This window comes from Mastomys coucha, unplaced genomic scaffold (genome assembly GCF_008632895.1).
Source record: "Mastomys coucha isolate ucsf_1 unplaced genomic scaffold, UCSF_Mcou_1 pScaffold14, whole genome shotgun sequence".
Lineage (NCBI taxonomy): Eukaryota > Metazoa > Chordata > Mammalia > Rodentia > Muridae > Mastomys > Mastomys coucha.
Window position 1 is genome coordinate 88,657,142 of NW_022196896.1, and position 13,376 is coordinate 88,670,517.

The 13,376-nt window shown below is 38.5% G+C and overlaps 1 protein-coding gene across 3 annotated transcripts in view; it reads left to right on the forward strand.

Moving 5' to 3' along the window:
- Positions 1-13,376, forward strand: part of Pard3b (par-3 family cell polarity regulator beta) — a 997,480-nt gene that overhangs the window by 802,759 nt on the left and 181,345 nt on the right. For 2 of the 3 annotated variants that reach the window (XM_031367695.1, XM_031367696.1), the window contains exon 19: positions 1,958-2,068. The exons of the other annotated variant lie outside the window; for it this stretch is intronic. In XM_031367695.1, the coding sequence (XP_031223555.1) occupies positions 1,958-2,068 (111 nt within the window). The remainder of the gene's footprint in view (positions 1-1,957; positions 2,069-13,376) is intronic. 3 annotated transcript variants of the gene reach the window in all.

Genomic DNA, 13,376 nt, shown 5'->3' on the forward strand with positions numbered 1-13,376 from the left:
TAGACCAGGCTGGTCTTGGAACTCAGAAATCCGCCTGCCTCTGCCTCCCAAGTGCTGGGATTAAAGGCGTGCGCCACCACTGCCTGGCTCATGCCTCTGTCTACAAACTAACTTTGTCTTCACTGTTTGTGATTAAAGGTACTTGCTAAGGGCTGAGCCATATCACAGGTATAAACAGGTTTTTTGTTTGTTTGGTTGGTTGGTTGGGTTTTTTTTTAGCAAATAATACTATCTAAGGGTTCACAGTGTAATTAAATATCCTGCAACAGAGAGAGAAAGAGAGAGTGAGAAAAAGAGAAAGAGAGGGAGGGAGAGGGAGAGAGAGAGAACATGAAGCTCAATGGTAGGGATGGAGAAGATCTGGAAATATTAGAGGGAGCAGTTGGGAGTAAACATGATCAAAATACATTGTATAAAGTACAAAAGTGTGTGTGTGTAGGACCTTAGAGCTAACTAATTAAACTAAAGCTGACAATTGACCAAAGTCCCAGGAAGAACTGAACATGGCAAGAAAATTATAGTAGTAGATGAAGGTGGGTAAGGGATGTTTGTGAGAAAAGACTGGTTAACTAAACTTATATGAAAAGCGGGGAGAAGAACCAAGACTGGTTGACATTTCTGCAGACTATCCCATGTGAGCAGCAGGCTCATTAACCTGAGCCATGAGCCTGGCAGGTGTGATGTTCCATTATTCTTTGTTAACAACATCTTCCATGACTGAAACAGTCCAAGAAGAATTCCAAAAGGACATAAACAAGAGCTCATTTGTGAATTTTTAAAAAATTAATATTCTAGTTGGAGAGAATATTATTTTATGTTACATCTTCACATAAAGAGATTCTGTCAGGATCTTGTTATGTGTATATCAGGAAGGAAGGAGAAGAGAGCTAACCAGAGCACAACTAATTTGTAAGAATCCCCAAGTTGTAAATAGGTACAAAGATGGACGGATAGATGGATGGTTGGCCAGATGGATACATGGACAGATGGATAGACAGATGGACAAGCAAACACACAGATACTATATGGGAGCTAACATAAATGGTTAAAATTTGCTCCTGTTTAATAAAAGGGGGAAGAAATACTTAAATGTTTAAGAAGAACCTGTGTGTATCACAGAGGGACTTTCCTCTTAATCACTTCATTCATGTCACCTGTCACATTAAGGACAGGATGGGTCCAGTAATAGTGCAGCCACAGCCTTATTTCATTTAACATGTGCTGGTTTCATTTTTCTACACATGCTGAGGAAATGTGATGCTCTGGTAATGTACCATGGTTGCTGCTATGTACATTTAACTACAGATGAAACAGATGTGCTAAGCACACTAACCTAGAGCAAGTTGGGAATTGGGAGCTGTAGTGTAGGATAAATGTGACCTGGAAGAAAGAGAATAGCACACAGTGTAGACAAGTTCTGATCCCAGCCCTAGACAGAACCAGTGGGAATTATGTGTCAACGTTCAGAAATACCTGCCACCAGCCCCATTTCCCTTGGAGCTTTTGAGTCAAAGGAACACATTAAAAAGAGACTTCAGTAAGGTCCTTTGTTACCTGTAATTACATAATCTCATGTATTTTACCTTAAAATGGCAATGGACTACAGTTCTGGAGGGCCTCATTAGAAAATTGTTCATTCTTAGTTACAAATGAATGATAATCATTCTGTTTTTTAATTCATTGAATTAATAGTCAAAATTATTCACTTTTAATCGCATAATGTTATGCCTGATACAAAATAAGCATGTAAATGAAAAGACGAAAGGAAGAAAGGAGAGAAAAAGATTCAGCAACTGTGTTATTTCCCTGCTTTTGTAATCTTATTTCACTTCTGATTTATGCCAGTGTTCTTGTGTTCTTTAGAATAAAGAATTATAGCAGGCTGAGCACGTGTCATCCGTATCTTACATTTGCCAAAGAAAAAGTGTGGGTTGTGAACTTCGTCCTTGCCTTCTAGATTCGGAAAGAAGAAAGATGATAAGGTGGGGAAGGGCGAGCAGAAAGGGACGCAGAAGTCCGGGCACCCAGGAGAAGATGATCTGGAAAGAATGAAAGAAGAAAGAGAGAGGTAAGAAAAACTCAGACCCCTCCCTTTGCAGACCACAGAATCTGTGTTTAAGTTATCAACTTCCAATAATCAACCGGAGGGATTTTAGTTTAAGAAGCATACCGGAGAACTGCGGCCTCCCTGACAAAGCAACCCACCTTGCCAGGGAACCTTTATCATACTTAGAAGAAGAAATCATAGCTGTGTCTTCATCTTGTCAGAACCTACAGTCCCATTGTGTGTCTCTCCCAGTTCTGACTCCTTCAGTGCATATTTTCCCAGGGCTTAAAGAATGATTTTTTTTTTCGCTCTGCTAATCCAAAGGTCATTTTGATATTGATGTTTAGAACTCTCAAGGTCCCCCAGTCTGTTCCTCATTTTTGACAGCCTGCTACATGCCTTTCCTAATTATATTCTGCTAACTCCATTTGGTCATGTAATTTGAGTACATGTCCCCCTGTCCTCCATTTTTCAAAAGCTACTGTCTTTTATTAGGCTATCAGCAAGCTGAAAACATGCTGCCCATCTGCAGAAGGGCCAGTTTCATAGGCGGCCAGTGGTAGCAGTTCATGAGGGCCGAATGCTACTGCTGGAGGATCATCCTGTTCCATCTGGACAAGAGGTCCTTCATGCATCTTTGATGTTAACTCTGGCACTTCCCCACATAGATGTGAAATGTCCGACTTTAAAACATGCAATTGAATACTCCTATGTCTGCTGAAAATTCTTCACCTTCTGAACAAAATGAAGCTCACAGAAAGACTAAGTTGAGACAGGGCTGGATCTAATTTTATGTATTTGTGATTTCTCAGGGGACATCAAATATATCTAGTTTTTCACTTGTTATTAGCTCAGTTTATCCTCATGGATTTTTTTGTTTGTTTTTGTTTGTTTGTTTTAGTGTCTGTTCTTACATCTTATCATTGTAGCAAATATACTAAGAAAAACACATCTTGTCATTGTGTTTTCTAGCACACAGCAGTCTAAAGTATCTCTGGTTAACCTTTTACCCTATCTTGCACACAATTTTGACTGAGAAAGCCAGCTTTACCAGTAAAAGGGGAGATGCTATTTAGTTCCTTCTCATTTCTGAGAAGTTGATAAGCTCTGCTTCCAGGGTCGCCAGAACACGTAAAAGGAAATCAAATGTTCTCCATTGATGTTGACCATTCACCTGACAGGGCTCCCCTGAAGACAAGAAGGGCTCACCCTATCATAGGCCAGGATGCAGAGATCCTGCAATGTAAATGTAATTCCAGCTCAGAATTTAGTGCATGCACTGGCAGAGACATCTGCACTATGAGCCTGTATCATAGACCTTTGCTGGTCCCCTGACTTCATTTATTGAGACTGTCCCCATGCCTCATCTTTGGGAATCTGAACTGTTTTCAAGAATGCAGACTGGGCATTTTTTGCAGTTGATTGCTTGCTTGAGACAGGGGTAAAATCTCCCAGTAGCGAGTAGACTGTGTGCCAGCTAGAAAATTGATAACTCATAAAATAAGGTAGACTGCCTTTAAGCAAGAGTTCATTTCCTTTCTGGTTTTGCCTTTAGGAAGCAGGTGCCTGCGGGAGTTTTGTTCTTAAAAGCAAAGCTGTAAATTTGCCTCAGCTGACTATATAGGCTTCAGGTCCAATATTCTTAAAATATGTCTGGTGAAAGTATTGGAAGGGCTGTACTATTAGCCTGCACTTAAACCACCCTGCACACAGGAACACATAAAACAGATCCAATATGGTTTCCTACAGACAACCACGTCTCAATCAGGTGCTGAAGAAGAAGTTGAAGGAGCTGATTTTAGGGCTGGGTGCTATAGAATTAATGTCAAAGGCATTTCAACACTCACGGATTGAAGACCATGGAGGGTGGAGGTGGAGGCTGAACATGAGGTGTTGTTCCCAACCCTGGAGTGCTGGATTTTTGGCTCTCAATCATCCATAGGAAACCAATTTACAGCTCTCATGGATCTCAGCAAGTTTGCCACTCTTTCTGGAGAGTGGCATGGAGGAAAAATAAAAATAGAAAATATTGATAAATGTTATTATTGTCCCTTTTGCTTGATATAATCAAAATTTGTTTCCTCGAAATGAGTCAAACTATCTTATTGTTTACTAATTCTGTCATAGTTTTCATGCATATAGTGGTTTTCTATTAGCCATTTTCCAATTATTTAAAGCCATTAAATAAAGTACATAGTATATATCATTGGGAATAGCAGCTTATCAAAACTAAATTTTAAGCTTTTAGGAATTTTGTGAGCTAGTTTGGCCATTAGCTCTTTGAAATGGGTACACCAATATTATAAATTACTTTTTAAAATGGATTTTTTTTTGAGAAGCCAGTTTACTAACACACAAATGAAAGTCTAAATTAACTTCCTTCACTGTACATCCAAAAAGATACTACCAAAAAATGCAGACATGAAAAATATATATGGTTTAAACCATAAAATATGGCATGTGGGTCACCCGTGTCCAACTGAATCACTAGAAGGTTTTGCTAAAACTGAAGATCCCCTGAGCCCCACCTCCTTCTGAAGCGTTCAGACCTTGGGAGTGGCCATCCAGGAATCATCATTTAACATTCAGTAGATAAGTCTGAGGCGAGTCTCTAATTTCCTCAAACCCGAGAAACACTGTGTGGGAGGAACAAAATCCCGCTGGAACATCAGGCCTTCTTATTTTATGAAATATGATACATAGAAATTGTCCCTACTAAGACCGAGTGACCCAGACTACAGACACCATCACCTTTCTTCATGAGCTCTCTCTGAAGAATCCTACCTAGCTCATGTGCTGTTCTATGAACATGTGAAGAATCCTTCTCAGCGCACCCAGCCCAGGATGAGTCAGAGGCTCTAGAGCTGTGGTTCTCAACCTTCCTAATGCTATAGCCCTTTAAGGCAGTTGCTTAGATTGTGCTGGTCCACAACCATTAAATTATTTCATTGCTACTTCATGACTGTAACTGTGATACTGTTATGAATAATAACGTAAATATCTGTGTTTTCTGGTGGTCTTAGGGGATCCCTGTGAAAGAGTCAGTCAATCCTCCAAAGGGTCATAATCCACAGGTTGAGAATCACTGCTCTACAATTATCACCCTGTACCACAGGGGTAGGAAAAGGTCATAAACTCACAAAAAACATCTTGGGAAATATAAAATAAATAACTCTATGACAACCCCATAGCCATTATTAATAGTTTCATAATCTGTTTTCTATACCTACTTATTCTTTTGGAAATTTGATATCCATGCTACAGAGATAACACAATTCTGTTCGCACATCATGATCTTCCAATACTTCCCAGTGCCATTTGTATTTTTAAAACATGTCATCTTGATCATTGCTGACTACTCTGTGATTAGCATACATATATTATTTGTCTTCCATTATTGAACAGTTATCTGCCTATATATTTTTTACTGTTCCAGATAGTACTTTGATTGGCATCATTAGGTACAAAGTCCTTATAGCTTATCTCTTAAATCACACAATTCTTGTGGAAGCTTCAGTGTCTTTATTCTATCTTTGTCCTAGTATTAATCTAACCTTTGTTCTAAACTTCAGGATGATATGATTCCCCTTCCACTTATTCAGCATATTATTTTTCTTATTACCAAATCTTTTTACAAATTAGCCACTGTCTAATTCCTGATAGGAGTGATTAGTGCTGTATGTGAAACTTTACCTAGAACTATACCATGAAAATGTTAACAAAACCATATAATAGGTAGAAAAGCTCATAGAAACACAGAGTCTGTAATGCTGTCAATGAGAAAAGGAGGAAGTTTGGTATGTGTAGAGACATTTCTAACTGTCATTAGTGCAAAAAGATGGGAGAGAGGGAGCTTATGCTGCCTTTTACTGGGTAGAAATCTCCAAACATCCTACAATCTACAAGACTTTCTTCCCCTGCAAGAATAAATTATTCAATCCAAATGTCAATAGTACAGGGTTGAGACCCTTTCTAATCATACGAATTTACAAAGTGTAAGAGAAACTTCCCAAATATCAGTAATTAATTGTATTATCTCATAGTATGCTGTGGATAATGCAATCGCCAGATGACATAACTCTAAAAGGATTATTAGTTGTATGAGAAATTGTGCCTAAACACTACCAACAAACACTGCATCTATATAAGCATGCAAGAATAGTTTTTTTTTGAACATTTATTTTAATGCTGTCCTGCTGAGTACTGCTATTAGTGATGGTGGCCTGCTGATCAGCTGTGAGTGCCAAGCATTGAAGAGGTTGACAAGTGTATGTGCTGGCAGAGGCACCTGGAACAATGGGAGGGGGGAGTCAAACATAAAGAGGTTAATAGGAATAAATGTAAAGTCTTACATTCAGGCCCAGGAATGAGCTGTACAAACACAGGATGTGGAAGGTTTGACTTAATACCGAATATATGAAATTTTTCCTGATGGTTTTAGTTGAGGGTAAGTGTAGCATGAGTCAACACAGGGATGTGCCTGCCAAAACTTAATCCATTCTAGGCTGCATTACTGGAAGTCCATGTACGAAATGAAGAAACAATAATTCCTATTTTACACGGCTCACATCACACCTGGTATAGCCCAAGCCTTTGTCTCACATAGAGAATGGGTCAGTCCACACTGCAGTCTGCATTTCTGAGAAACACTGGAGGATCTGGAGAGGCAGAGCTGGGACTTTAGCTAGCTTCTGCTACAAGAGAGAATATATTTATTTACAACACCATTTTCATCCTATTTGTCAACCTGTTATTTATTTACTTCAAGATACTAGTAGAGCATTATCTTAAGAGAGGTGTTCTTCAGCTTAATAAAGTGAAGCACCCTAAACATTAGAATGCACTATGAAACAGTGAGCTTGTTGACACTTGAAATGTCTAATAAGAAGCCAATGACTAGATTTAGAAAAGATTAGTTCATCAAGTAAATATTAGAATTTTATTAACCTCAATCACTGATGTATTCCTTCCACATCTTAATTATATGCACATATATTCAAATAAATAAAATATCAGTTCTTGCAAATGAAATACACCAAGACATATACCAACAAAAATAATTGCAAGCATCGTTAATGCTACATTTTCTTTATATGATCTCTAGGGTATCTTCCAGATGTTAGACTCTGAGAAATATCCAAGTACAGAAGAATTCACACTGAACTTCTAGAGCAAGCTCTCCTGAACTTGCCAAAGCACTGACTCATGTAGTGTATATAGCACTCCTCTTGGGGTATGCAAGGCCAAGTTTCTCACTCATGATTGTGTAGTAGGATCTTCTCATCCTCTATTCGATTTCCTGAGTTTACGATGTGTCCCCTTTTAACCCAAGTCAAACGGTCCATGGCAGTGAAGCCCTGCATTAAATAAACTCATCATTTTTTTCACGCTTCAGTGGCATGGGCCATAATAAAACATTAGTTTCAAAGGTCTTTATTCACTGCTAGATGATGAACTCAATATAATATGCAAAGATTATTTGTCCTGACTAAATTAAATTAGCATTTCCCACACATTCAGATTATGTAAATTAGTATCATGAGCTGACAGCAAGATTGTTTTAACATGTCATTAATTTTAGTTATTTAATTCCAAGAACTAAGTTTGTAATCTTTTCTAAAATATGATTTTTTTTTCTTTAAAGTCTTAGGCCTGTCATGTAGTTAAATACTTGTCTTCTTAGTACTTTCTCAAGACAGGTAGAGAAAGGCTACACCCCCTAGACACACCACTCCTTTTTTACTTAGGATTATAATATTGACTAACATATCTCCATTGAAACCAAAGACTGATTTCTATCTAAGTCCCATATTATTGACCCAAAAATGAAATTTCACTAAGTGCAACCTCTTACTGAAAGTAAAACAAAACAAAACAAAATATTATTAACATGAAATTTAGTTATTCCAAGACCCTCCCTCCCTCGTACACCACAAGACCATTTGTCACATTAATTAAACATCGCACATGTGGATCATAATAAAACCTGAGTGGAAAACTGAAGACATTGGGACAACAATGTGTCCAGCTTCAGCCCTGAGAAGTCTGAAGACATATGGGCCTCGTTCTCAGCAACAGACCTAGACTGAATGCTGGTGAGGGTGAAGCTAAGATTAGGGGAAATTAATCGGTCTCGGTGTCTGAATTCAAGATTCTTGGTTTTCTTTCCCTTCAGAATGCCTTCCAAGAACTGCAGAGGTTTCTCCCTCACCTTATCGGCTGGGCTGCTTGGCTTCCCTTAGTTTGAATCAATACATGTGTTTTTGATATTTGGCAAACCAAGATTTAATTATGCAGCTGCAAATTCCCCACATCAACGAAATGTATCTTAGAGATAGAAAAACATTCAGAATCCATTTTATAGTTTGAGGATTCAAGTGGGTGAAAATCTATTCCCAACCTCTTCGTGTTTGATTTAATTATGGAGGACTTTTATGTTACTGGAAATTGAAATGAAAACCAGAATAAGAGTACAGTTTTTTTTTCAACATTTGTTCATGATTTTTTTATATAAAAAGAAGATAGATGCACAGCATAGACTGCAAAAGTAGTACATTGTAAATTACTATTTTAGCTGTAACTCACATACTGATTGCACTCTGAATCTGACTTAAAGCAACAAATGAATTGACAGGGTTTTGCCACTATTTTACTCTAAAAAGAAGTACATATTTTATTAAAGAAACCAGAAGGTTGATTTCTTTAATTTGCCAAGTGACTCTTGATAATTAATTATTTACTGAACTTAATCTTTGGCACAATTTAAACTGTTGAAAACACCCATGTTTTGGCATGGTTACATACAAATGATTAATTCAGCATGGTTTGACTTGTCAGTGAATACCCCTGTCTTTTGCAGTAGAATTTGCCGGGTCCCATGGTTTGGGCAAAATAAAATGTTGGAATGATTCCCAGTTTTAATAGTCCCAATTTATTATTACCACTGAACCCTGATCAGATCATGGACTGGATTAGATCCCAGTTTTTCAAAATACCCCAATTTATGACTCCTTTAGAATCCTGATTTTTTTTTTAAATGTATTTGAGTGGGACTTTGGTTGGCTAGAAAAGACCAGGTTAATTACTTGTAGATTCTTATTAGATCATCCCACTCTGTGAAAGTTATGAAAAACATACTAGATAGCGTTTCTCAGGACAAAGTCATGTTCTCCTTTTACGCTGACAGGAGGAAGTGATCAGGTTGCTGGTTTTCATAGTACTAAGCGTCTGCAGTGGCTGGGAAGAGTTGTATGGCATTGATTACAGCTGTGCTAAGGTTGAGAGTGGAAACGGAGGTGACACACACAATGGTGGCCACTCACAATCACCCTTTATGCAGTGGCAGTCTGTCAGGATTGCCCCACATGTACAGGGGCAAAGTGTAAGACCCAGGGGCGCCGTGGGTGGCTTGATGTAATACCTGTACTTTCATCTGATCACTGTAACACATATCTTCTTAGAAATGCTGATGGTCACCAACAAAACTTGGTGCATTACAGTATTCTTATAGACAAATGATGGGCACACCTACATCCACTTGCCACGCCAGCATATTTTATGAGCCAAAATCCTTTTATGGCATTTGAATCAATGTTAGAAGTGCTGTATTAGCAACCACTTGTCAGCTGAGCTGGATTAATACATAGAATGAATCACTGGACTGGCACGCTTTCCAGCAGTCATTTAGGGAAGTGTCTATAAAGCATAGCTCTTGAGCCTTGTTTTAAAAGAATACTTCTGTATGAATATACCCTGAAGTAACATAGCACATTAGTATATGCAATAGTAGCACTGTTGGAATCCATCCTAAAGAAGGCTCTAAACTATTCAGAGTGATTCTCAGAAATGTTTAGAATATATGATCTAATTTTTAAAATGGGAAAAGATTCAGTTGATGCAGAACATTGGTTTTAATATATACAAATTAAATAAAATATATTTGCTATTATCAGAAAACTAGTAACTCACTAAATTTTATGTCAATAAGAATAATGTTTTAGTGTAGATCGTGTCTAGCAATAGAACATTTTCTGTGAAAGCTTTGGGGAGTATAACTGGTAAAAAGCCATTTGAAGACTAGAATTTACATCTAGGCGTCCAATGATATTTTTTTTAATGGTAGAAAATAAACCACTTTTAGGGATGTATTCATATTGTTCCCCCCACCACCACCCAACTTCTTACCGTGAAATGAAATGGCAATAACAAGTATTTTGCTTGGGGAAAATGCTTTTTAATTGCTAAGATCTTTAGAAGAAATTTTTTTTTTCCAAAATTCAGAAATAAGTAAAAAGTTAATGATTCTAGAACATTTACTGTAGACCTATTTGGAACTGGGACACTGTGGTAGTAAACTTAATTTACTAAAATCACTCTAACTATGCAGATGTATCAAATTTTTAGAGACCAAAGAACATTCTAGAATGTTGTCTTATCACCTTTTCTTGTTTGGAAACCTTTTATATTGTATCCTGCTTTGGAAAGCCTCCATGACAACACATCCACTCTGCAAAGCAAGGTCAGGTATTGTCCACATCATTGGCAAGCTTTCCTAGTTGAAAGACTGCTCAGCTCATTGTCTCCAGAGCCTGCCTTCCCACATCCCACCAGCATACCCTTTCTCTAGAAACTATGACCAAGGCCTGAAATTATAGTAAGAGAATGTGGATATAGAGGCAACCCTCTTCAACAAAAATAATTATCCAGCCCAGGATGTCAGTTGTACCAAGGCTAAGAAGCCATATGAGAAATACATGGATAATATATAGATGCTTAAGATAGAAGAAATATATTCTAGATATTTAAAACCCTGCTAAAGAAATACATTCTATACATATACCATTATAGACAGAAATATACTCCAGATACTTAAGACCTCTGCAGTTGACCCTGAGAGCATATGTTTTGAAAGCATTTCCCAAATGATTTTTTTTTATTATAGCCACATTTCTAACTAAATCAACCTACCTATGGCTTAGAGGACACATATGGCCAAATGGAAAGATTAGGAGGTCCACGACTGGGTGGGGCATTGGTGACAGACCTGACTCAGTATACATGCGCTGCCATACTATCAAATTGCCACAAGCTTTAAGATTCTCATCTGGTAAGTGAGAAATCTGTCTCTCTGATTGTCAGGAAAATGAAAAGTAGTGTTTCTGAAGCAAGCACCTGGTTCACTCTAGGTGCTCAGTGTTATTTCCCGACCTGCTTTGGGGATTAAAGCTCCCAGTTACTCACTCAGTAGCCTTTGGAGCCTGGAATGCTCTGAGCCTCACCATCTGTGAAAGTTACTGAATTGGATCCTGTTACAACGAAGAAGGCCAACTTGAGTGCAGACTTCGCCCAGCTGGGAGGAATGCCAGATACTTCCATTCAAGAAGCATCACCTCATTTCTTATTGATCACCGGTTGTAGTGAGCTTGGCATAGGGGCGGCAGCACAGTAGCAAGGGATTGTGGTCGGCAGCCAGAGCTTGGCAGTGTGGAAACGAATGCATGGACAAGGGACACAAGTGGTGGGATTTACTGCCAGCTCCTCCAAGTTCACAGGGTGTGTAGCTGCAGGAAACACTTGTAACCACAGCCATTAAACCCGTAAAACCCTCACATTTGCATTTCTCTTATATGTGTTGCATTAAGAGGCACTGGTTAACTCTGGTCTGCTAACATTTTGGAACTAGTCTTTGGTTGGGAACAGAATCCACATGATAGTGTACCCCCCCTTCCATTCTCTCTCACCCATCTGGCTTTGCCCTCTACAGTTTTACCATGCATTTAAAGTGGCTTCAGAACATTTTTTAAAAAAAAAATAATAATAATAATCTGACCCTTTTTACAGACTCAGAAATTCCTTTTGCTCTCTCACTTTGTGCCTCTGGGATGTGGAGAGTGAGGAGGATGGAGTCCTTTGTGCTATGGTCTAAAGGGTTACTTCACTGACAGGTCACTTTTCAGGAACAGCAACAGTAACAACAGTGGGTTGTCTAGAAAAACATTTTATATATGCGTGTTCCTGGAGGGATTTAACAACTTTATAATCATTTGTCAAGTCATGGCTTTTTTAAAGTTTTTTCCCCCAGTATATATGAATGCTTGCCCAAATGAATGCCTGTGTACCATGTGCATACATGCCCAGAAGGCACCAGATCCTCTGTGACTGGAGTTACAGATAGCCTTGAGCTTGTCACATAGGTGCTGAGAATTAAACCCATGTCCTCTGGAAGAGCATCCAGTGTTCTTACCCACTGAGCCATCTCTGCAGTCCCAAATCCTAATTTCTTAAAGCAGAGATATGGATTAAGGTGTCTGGGTCCACAATAACAGTTGAGTGTCCCTTAGCTGAAATATTTGAGTCCAGATGTGTTACAAATGCTGGAGTTCTCTGGGTTTTGGACTATTCATACAGGCATTCCCAGTTAAGCATTCCTAGTCTGCAAATATGAAATGTTCCAAAATTCAAAAGAGCTATGAACATCATGTGCGTCTACAAAAACAGTTTGGATTTGAGAACACTTAGAATTCTATGTTAGAGATGCTCCACTGTTGTTATGACTGACCAAAGTCACTCCTTCCCCTGAAACTTTCAATGGCTGCCTAATGAAACAGTCCAACCATGTTGGTTTAATGTGTCGGTGATGACATCCTGACTTCATAATCAAAATTTCTATTCCTGAACCATATAAGTTTATGCTTCTTGATATTTTATAACCCCAGGAAAGCTAAATCCTTCCTCCTTCCCTCCCTCCTTCCCTCCCTTCCTCTTTCCTCTCTTCTCCTTCTTCCCTCCTCCCTCTCCTTTACTCCCTCCCATCCTTCTTCCTGAAGGAACAAGCAAAGGATGAAAAAGTTTAATAAAAGTATGATAACCTTGCAATTGGTGTAGGAAATAGACAGGCTTAGAATCAAAACTATCTGATACTGGTGCTCACTGTCACTCAAGGCAAGCTCATAGCTCATTGAGCATCCCATTCTGGGAGCTTCTTTTAGAGTGGCATCTAATCATCATAGCACTACTGAGCTTCAGAGTTTCAGAGTTCCTGTAAAATTCATATGATAAAGCACCTAGAACTGTGCTTCATCTTTCCACTCAGTTGGCACACATTGTTATCATCAATATTGCCTTTTCTATGCATGTTTGTAATTTCAAGTATACCTTTTCTATCACTAGATTTCAACTGCCCTGGGGTTAGGACCATTTCATAGTCATTCTTTTAATTCTACCACTATTCAATATGCTGTATTTTACAGGATGAACAGTAAATAGTTGTTAACTGATGGATGGATGGATAGATGGATGGATGGATGGATGGATGGATGGATGGATGGAT